The sequence below is a fragment of the Cannabis sativa genome, chromosome 2 (assembly GCF_029168945.1).
Source record: "Cannabis sativa cultivar Pink pepper isolate KNU-18-1 chromosome 2, ASM2916894v1, whole genome shotgun sequence".
NCBI lineage: Eukaryota > Viridiplantae > Streptophyta > Magnoliopsida > Rosales > Cannabaceae > Cannabis > Cannabis sativa.
The window spans coordinates 16,901,552-16,910,711 of NC_083602.1; the positions used below are offsets into that span (position 1 = coordinate 16,901,552).

General features: G+C 36.2%; 2 protein-coding genes across 3 annotated transcripts; one reads left to right on the forward strand and one right to left on the reverse strand.

Annotated features, from left to right (window-relative positions):
* Positions 1–412: 412 nt before the first annotated feature.
* Positions 413–3,130, forward strand: LOC115720469 (uncharacterized). 2 transcript variants are annotated; one of them, XM_030649616.2, is made up of 2 exons: positions 413–1,150; positions 1,433–3,130. In XM_030649616.2, the coding sequence occupies exons 1-2, from the start codon at positions 782–784 to the stop codon at positions 2,831–2,833; spliced, it is 1,770 nt and encodes a 589-aa protein (XP_030505476.2). In that variant the 5' UTR covers positions 413–781; the 3' UTR covers positions 2,834–3,130. The 2 variants fall into 2 exon arrangements, with proteins under 2 accessions (XP_030505476.2, XP_030505477.2); XM_030649617.2 differs by lacking the exon at positions 413–1,150 and adding an exon at positions 1,167–1,305.
* A 1,106-nt stretch (positions 3,131–4,236) lies between these two features.
* On the reverse strand, positions 4,237–4,599 carry LOC133034160 (secreted RxLR effector protein 161-like). Its single transcript, XM_061109194.1, has one exon. The coding sequence runs from the start codon at positions 4,597–4,599 to the stop codon at positions 4,237–4,239; it is 363 nt and encodes a 120-aa protein (XP_060965177.1).
* Positions 4,600–9,160: the final 4,561 nt, after the last annotated feature.

Here is a 9,160-nt window from a genome sequence, read left to right on the forward strand (position 1 = left end):
ATTTTATGGTTTTTTCCTGGTGTTTCTATGATTCTGGTGTTGATTTGTCCGTCCCCAACCAGGAAGGAGAGGTGCCGTTTGTGTTTTGTTACTGTTTACAGTATAAAAGTAAATATATTGGGCCTGGACAGTATAAAAGAAATAAAAATGGGCTTAGACAGTAAAAATGTAAAGTTTGCAGTGTCCTAGTATTTTTGAAAATATTTGGTAAAAAAATAGTATTTTTGTAAGTTTCCCTTTAATCATTTAACAAAATAGAAAGTTAACATTTGCAAAACACAAAGTCTAAAATAGTATTTACCGAATTTCTTATTTTCAATTCTTTAGAAGAGTAAAGATTGAAGATAAGAACAAAAAAAATTATAAATTAATTTATAATTATCCTTTAAAGTTTAAAGAAATGAAAAATATATTTCATAATTGATAATATAGTAATTTTATATTTAAAATTTATATCTACCATCTCCCTCTCCGATACCAAAAAATCATACAGCAAATGTTATCCATGGAACCATGGTACTCTTCATCCTTCTAACTCTCCTTCATCTCTACCAAACATCTGTTGAAAATTCTTGATGGTAATTGGCCTTGGGGAATGAATAAAAATGGTCACATCTTTTTTGCTGATGAGAACAACTCATCTGGAAAATAGATGAATGGACGAGTGTCTTAGTCATTCATTAGGAGAAGGGGTAGAAGAACAGAAGTTTAACTGTGACATGGAAGAGAGAATCTATGTCTGTTCTGTGTTGTGTTATATAAATATTTATATATTTTATATATGGGGCCTCCAAGCTTCCGAGAGAGATTATTGAGAGTGATGATGTTGATGAATGATGATGATGATATGAAGAAGAACAGAGTCGAGATTGGGTCCTCCAAGGGTCCATGTGGGGACCTCCAATGTGTGTGTGAGTGGAGAAAATCAGTCGCTGGGAAGTGGAGACTGAAACGTCAAGCAAAACCAATACCAACACCATCAATCAAACAACACATCACTATCTTCCACCCACTCTCCCAACCAAAACCAGAGAAAGAGAAACGATGTAACATCATCACTTATATTATTTTCTTTCTTTCATTCCTACCTACTGTGTCATACCAACTCTTGACTTTCCAAGAAGCAATCTTTCTCATTTATTCTTCCATTGTAAGTTTTTCTACTCTTTCTTTTTCTTAAATTTGTTTTGTTCATAAAATAATGATTCTGCTTTAATTTATTGGTGCATCTTTGGAAATTTTCTTAACAACGTTGGAAAAACATAGATTTTTAGTGATTGATTAGCGCCATGTAGGAAAAAAAGAGTGAGATTTTTTTCTTCTTCTTTATCTTGAGTTTTGCTATGAAAAATGGAAATGATTTTGTTTTTATTTCATTAATTAATTTGATTGGTCAACTTTTAAGTTTTTTGTTTAATTGAAATACCCACAGGAGGATTTTCTCCCTTTCTTTTTTCCCATGGATTCTTTTAATCACAGAAGTGGGTTCCGGTACAATCTCAACGCAGATACTGTAAGTGATGCCAATGGTGATTCTGAGTTTTCAGGGATTCTTGAAATCTATGTTCATAATGCTAGGAACATTCACAACATTTGTATCTATGATAAACAAGATGTGTATGCAAAATTTTCTCTTACTTACAATCCAGATGAGATCATCTCTACTAGAGTCATAAATGGAGGTGGTAAGAACCCTGATTTCAATGAGAATTTGAGGATGAAAGTCACTCAGCTTGATGCTGTACTCAAATGTGAAATCTGGATGCTTAGCAGGGCTAGGAACCTTATGGAAGATCAGCTTTTGGGTTTTGCTCTAGTCCCAATTTCACAAGTGATTAGAAAAGGAAAATTGTCCCAAGATTATAGCCTATCTTCCACTGATCTCTTTCACTCACCAGCTGGGACTGTCCAATTGACTCTTTCACTTAACACATCTTTGCCTATTAGTCCTTCCCTTAATCCGTTATCTGAATCTTCTGCTAATTCATCTATAACTTCAGAGGTTGTTCTGCTTGATAGAAAAATCTCGGAAGTGATCTTGGACCCAATTGAGTATTGTAGGGTTGAGTTCCCTGATATCAATGTAGTGAGGGAGAACCAACAAATGGTGTCTGAGTATTTTGATTTGGCAAGGCATGGCTGTGGTATCAAGCCTGGTTCTGGTGGAGTTGCCTCATTTCTTCATCTTGGTGCATCACCTCAGCTTGGTGATGACTATGAAATGACTTTAAATTCATCTGAGGAAACTATCTCACCTAATGGGAGCATCCAGAACTCTGGCTTCTTTAGTTCTACTACAACAAGTTTGAGTGATGATAAGAATTCAAGTGATTCAATCGAGAAAAGGAATCGCATGGTTGGGGAATCATCGAATTCAGGTAATGCATCTGTTACTACTACAGAAGCAGGAAACCATGGCCCAAGCACTTGTCCAGATACTCCAACTTCGAGAAAAGGAAGCGAAGCTAGAGATGAGAAAGAGTCAAAATTCTCATGTAAGGAAGAGGAGGAGGACAACAACAACAACAACAACAACAACAAAGGAGAAGGAAATTTGGGTTCTTCTCAGTTTGGCCAAGTGTTTTCAGCTCCACTTGGGAATATCAATCTAGAGGCTGAGCAGTCTGCAATGCAGCAACAAATAGTGGACATGTACATGAGAAGCATGCAACAATTCACTGAGTCTTTGGCAAATATGAAGCTGCCAATGGAGGTTGATAAGACAGAATGTCAAGATCGTAGTGAAGCTATTCAAAACCATAACAACAAATTAGAAGTTGACAAAAAAAAGGATGGATCAAGGGTGTTCTATGGTAGCCGGGCATTCTTCTGACCACTAATTGATGCTGCAAAATATTGTGCAAGTAAGTTTATTTTAGGAGTTTATAATAGAGTTCAATTATTTAAAATTGTTTGTTTTCATCAGCTGTATAGTATTTACTATTTACTAAATAGTTAATGTGAATAATTGCTTCAATTGATTGACATGTATTTGCTCCACTGTCAGTCCCTACCATAACTACCATAACAACATTTTGTGTTCCTCTGGCTCTTCAGAGTCGTAGAAATGTAATTTTTATATATAATATATTTATATAAGTATTTGGGTGCTTAAAGTTGAAGTACTTATGAACTACATAATTTTTAGCAATTCATCTCTTTTTATACTTTTACTTTTTTGATTTAACTTCAGACTCAAAGTATTTACAATTCACACACAAACTTACATTCTCATATATGCTTATTCCATAATTTAATGGCTCTCGTGTCCTTGATTCCAAAATTGAATGAACCATGCGAAGGATTTCAGGCCTGTTCTTGCTCTGATTATTAATGACAACCAAAGTGTGTTTGTTCCAGAAAGATTGATAATATTTTGGGTTTTGAGGCTATGCATTGGGTTGAGCATCATAAACGAAGCAGAACGGGCATATTGCTTCTAAATTAGGAGATTGGGGAATGAGTATTTCTTAGAGCCATGATGAAAAGATTGGGTTTTGTGAAATCATGGATTAACTTCATCATGAATTGTGTGGGATCAATGTCATATTCTACAGGTTGATAGCGGGAGATTTAAAGCCTACCGTGGGCTTAGGAAAGGGAATCTTTTGTTGCCTTATTTGTTTGTCTTGCGCACTTGTGGCTTATCCTCTTTGTTGACTGATTTTGTTTAGTCGCGATTGTCTAGGGGTGTTTGTATAGCTCCTAGAAGTCCACTAATATCACATTTTTTTTTCTTGGTGATGAGAATAATTGACTTATATTCAATTAAGATTATAGTATATATTTATACAGGAAAGTTATACTAGGAAATTAAGAGAATAAACCAAATTTAGTAGTTTATTTTCTAGTTCATTTTACAACTAATAACATATCTAATATTCTCCCTCAAAGTTGAAGCATATATGTTGATCATACCTAGATTGTTACAAAAATAATCAACTCGCACTCTATTAAGAGTTTTTGTGAAGATGTTTCTTAGTTGCTCTCTAGTATTTACATATCCAATCGAGATGAAACCTTGTTGAATATTCTCACAAATAAAATGACAATCAATTTCGATGTGCTTGGTGTGCTCATAAAACACAAGATTAGATACAATATGAAAATCAACTTGATTATCTGGTTTTGAAATTTTGAGTCCTCCTTCAGCTAATAGCGGATATATACATATCACCTCACACACTCTACAATAGCTCTATATTGTAACTCTGCATTAGATCATGACACAACATTCTACTTCTTATTCTTCCCAGAAATCGAATTCCATTCAACAAAAATACAGTAACCTGAAGTGGATCTTCTATCGACCTTAGAACCTGCCAAATCTGCGTTTGAGAAATGCTTAATATGAGTGTGCCCATGATTTGTGTACACGATGTCTGGTTCAGGTGCTCCTTTCAAATAACACAAACTTTGCTCTAATGTTTCCCAATGATGAATTGTTGGAGATGATATAAACTGTCTGACCACATTAACATAGAATGTAATATATGGACGAGTCACAGTAAGATAATTCAACTTTTTAACCAACTTGTGATACTTTTCAGGGTGTTCAAATGGTTCCCCATCTCTTGTAAGGTGCACAACAGGATTCATTAGAGTATTACAAGGTTTTGCTCCCAATTTTCCTGTCTCGATTAACAAATCTAGTACACATTTCTTTTGAGATAGAAAAATGCATTGTTTACTCTAAGTGACTTGAACTCCCAAGAAATAATTGTGGACCCCCAAATCTTTTGTGTGAAACTGGTATGAAAGAATAATTTAAGGGATGAGATGCCTCTAGTATCATGTCTGGTAATAACCATATCATCCACATACACAATCAATAAAATAATCCTGGCAGTTGGTCTTTTATAGAATACAAAATGGTCGGACTTACTTTTCAACATACCAAATTTTTCAACAGCTTGACTAAATTTACCAAACCAAGCACAAAGACTTTGTTTTATTCCACACAAAGATTTGCAATGACGACATGCTTGCCTTGACTCCCCCGAGCAACAAACACAGGAGGTTGCTCCATATACACCTCTTCCTGAAGATCTCCATAAAAAAATATTTTTGATATCGAGCTCATGCAAAGGTCAATGATGAGTAGCTGCCATGGAAATGAACATCCGGATGGATGTCAACTTAGCAACAGGAGAAAAAGTATCACAATAGTCTACTCCATAAGTTTGAGCATAACTCTTAGCAACAAAACGAGCCTTTAAGCAAGCACGTATGCCATTTGGATTCACCTTAACTGTGAATACCCATTTGCACCCAATATCCCATTTTCTTGAAGGTAAAACAGCCTAGTCCTAAGTACCGTTCGCATCTATAGCATTCATCTATTCTATTATTGTAGCAAGCCAACCAAGATGAGTTAAGGCTTCACGAACATTTTTAGGTATCGAAATAGAATCAAGAAAAGCAACAAATGAGCAAAAGATGAGGACAAATGATTATAAGAAATATGATAGGTACATTTGCGTTTATCTTTGTAAAGTGCAATAGGAAGATCATCACTTAGGTCCAAATCTAATGGCGAAAACGTACGTGTAGGACATGAAGCATGAGGTAGAGGAGTCGGACGCCTAGAGTACACTTTAATAGGAGGCTGATGAGGTGTAGGCATGTTGAGCTGTGACCATTGCAATGGAGGAACAAGAGACTCATTAGAACACATGTTAGGCGTGGAAAAAATATGCCAACAAATCATCATCCTCTCTTGACGTGTAAGAGTAGGTGAAGATGAAAAATAAGGTATATTTTCTACAAAAGTAACATTGATAGAAATAAGATTTTTATTAAGATCGGGACAATAACACATATATCATTTCTAGACGAGAATAACCAAGAAAGACACACTTCAATGACTTAGGATCTAATTTGGTGACATGTGGACGAACATCTCAAGCAAAACTAATACTACTAAATATCCGAGGAGCAAATGGAAATAGTGACTTACCAAGAAAAAGAATTTTAAATGGGATCTCACCATTAAGTATAGAGGATGGCATGCAGCTGATGAGAAAACATGTTATGGAAACAACATCGGTCCAACAAGGTTTGAGAACTTGGATTTGGAACAAGAAGGCACACCCAATTTCAAGAAGATGTCTGTTTTTACATTTTGCTACTCCATTTGGGAATGTCGTATCAATGCAAGAAGTTTCAAGAAGCATGCCATTAGAGATCATATAAGATTGAAATTGAGCAGATGTATATTCCTTGGCATTATCACTTCGCAAAGTACGAACAAACACATTAAATTGATTTTGAAATCTCCGCACAAAAGGCACAAAATATAGAAAGCAACTTAGAACAATTTTTCATTAAATATAACCACGTTACACGAGAATAATCATCTACAAAATTAATGGAATACCTGAATTTAGGTTTAGAAAAAATAGGAGAAGGACCCAAAACATCAAAAAAACTAAGTCAAAAGGAGCACTGGCACGTTTATTGACTCGAGGACTTAAACTAACACGATAATGTTTGAAAAACCAACATGATTCACAATCTAATGAAGATACATTACTATATTGAGGACCAAGTTTCTTGAGCAAAGGAAGGAATGGATGACCTAAACGAGAATGAGCCTCAAAAGTAGAAGCAACACTTGGACAAGCAATAGAGATTGGTGGAAGTGGATCAAGAAGATTTAAGCTGTCAGATCCATGTCCTTTACCAATAATCTATTTTGTCATAAGATCCTGAAATAAATTATGATCGGGAGAGAATGAGATGCAATAATTTAGATACCCCATAGTGTTCCCACATTTACCAAGATTGAGAGAAGATATATTTATTATTTTCCAACAGCACTGAAATCATATACTTTACTTTTTTTTTTTGAACACATATTTTTACTTTTTTTTTTTCATAGTGTTTTTTTTTCATATTTTTCTCAGTGACATTGAATTACACAATTTTTTTCTTCTCAATCTTACAAAATTTTCTCCCTCTCACTATTTCCTCACACTAAATGTTTTTCCTCCCCCAAACTAATCATGTAGCTTATGATATCATGGATAATCATGGTGAAAACAAAAATTAATAGTGTGGTTGCAAAATTTCAAATCAGTGGGTGAAAAACACAACAGGTTAAGGCTCAAAAGGGTAACTAGGGATACACATTATTACGGTAGGCTTGAAAGGCTCAAACTATCCAACAAATGCCTAAGTCATATTCCAATTGAACACTATCAAGGATTTTGCCTCAAAAGAATAAACATGCAAGTTCTAAGCTATCCTGTTAATCTTACCACAAACCATAGTAAAACAGTTATAACAATTTTCACAGATTGAGTAAGTACAATTAAACACAGGTTTCTAAGCATCCAAACTAATCCAAAGAGTTAGCAGAATCAAGCACACAGTTATTTTGCAATTTCAGATCACATCACACTAATCAGCAGTATACAACTATCATCAAGCTTATTGCCATTCCTTAACTAAAGCAAAAAACTAAAAACAGAAAATTAAAATGCAGAAATTAAAGTGCAGAATTGAAAATTTTTAAGTCTCTCCCCCCAAACTAAATATTACATTGTCCCCAATGTATACAGTAATATGCAGAGAGAAGAAACTTACCTGAGACCCTTTCGGAAAGGGTTGGGTGGTGGCGGCTGGTCATAGGGATAAAACCGAGGAGGTTGTGCTAAATAGTTCGGGTCATCAATCCCAATGTTCATTCTGTTGATAAGAGAGTTGAGTTGCTGAACTTGTCCCTCATCATAAATACTCATTTGCACCATGTATTGTTGCATGTGGTTGTTCTGCTGAATTATATAACTCAGCTGTGCATGAGTGTATTGTGTTGTAGGATCGATGGGCCCAGGCAATTGTAGGGGTTGCTCCTCTTCTTCTTCAACACTAGGCTCACGTTGCCGCCTACGCCCTTGCGGTGCATCAGGTGGTGGCTGGCCATAGGGGTGTGGCTCTTTCAGCCTGTTGACAAAGGCGATATCCATCTTGCGAAGTGGCAACACCGTGTTGTCATACTCTAACTGGGGAACTTCATATGCCCCGCAGAGTTCTGTGATAACTCCTGCCAAACCAAAACCACCTCCCGTGGCTCCTTGCACGATTTGCTCAATGCTTTGCCTTATGACTTGTCCAATGTTAATGTTGTACCCCTTCATTATGGCGTACACATATTTCAGGCGATCCATTTGGACATCGGAAAAATGCTTGTTGGGCACTAACCGAGCACTCACAAAGTACAGCCATGTTTTTGCCACCGGGTTCAGCTCACACCGGTATAAAATATTTGGCGACCCCTCGGTGCCATCATTGTCATGGAACCTCAACCCAGGAAATCCCACTGTCTCTGCCACATCCACCATATCAAACTGATCTTCCTCTTCAATAATTCGGAGGCGTTGTTCCTCCCTAGTGTAATCTGGGACAGAGAACATCACATTGAATGCATCACCAGTGGCGGGAACTTTCTTTCCACGCACCTTCACTTCCCCATTCCGGCGGTCGGGCTAATTCGCAAGGAATTCACAAGCCATAGTAACATTAGCCCGACCCCGAGTATCTACAAAGCTTCCCCACTTCATTCTTTCTATTTGAGCTCTGATTGTTCCAAACCGAGGTTGGCGCCTCAAGGGATTTTCCGGGAATTCAATACCCCGATCTTCAATATAAGCCCTATTCTTTAACCTCACGAAGCGATTGTGGGCCTCGATATTTCCAAAGCGGGTTCAATCAAAACCTGTTGGTGGTGGGTTTGAAGACGAACCCTCCTCTACATTCCTAGTCCTCTTTGGTGCCATGTTTTTTTTTTTTTTGATTTTTTTTTCTGAAACTTTTTTTTCTAAAAAAAAAAAAAAATTGGGCAGCACTTCCCCTTAAATTTTCTCTATCCCAAAAATAAAAATTCACTCAAACAATATTCCCAAACACTCAATACCACAATACAATAATGACAAACCCAATATCAACAATATTTTTGCACAACACACATTTATATCACTCAAAATCTAAAAAAAAGTTAATCAAATTCTTTAAAGAATGAAGAAAGTGATACTTACAAACCCGAAAAAGCTTTACTCCACCTCCATTGTTGAATGTTCTTGAAAGCTTGAGGTTGAAGTTGAAGACAATGGTGATTTTTGGATTTGGGCTATTATGGGTTATTTTTGGTGTGGGTTTT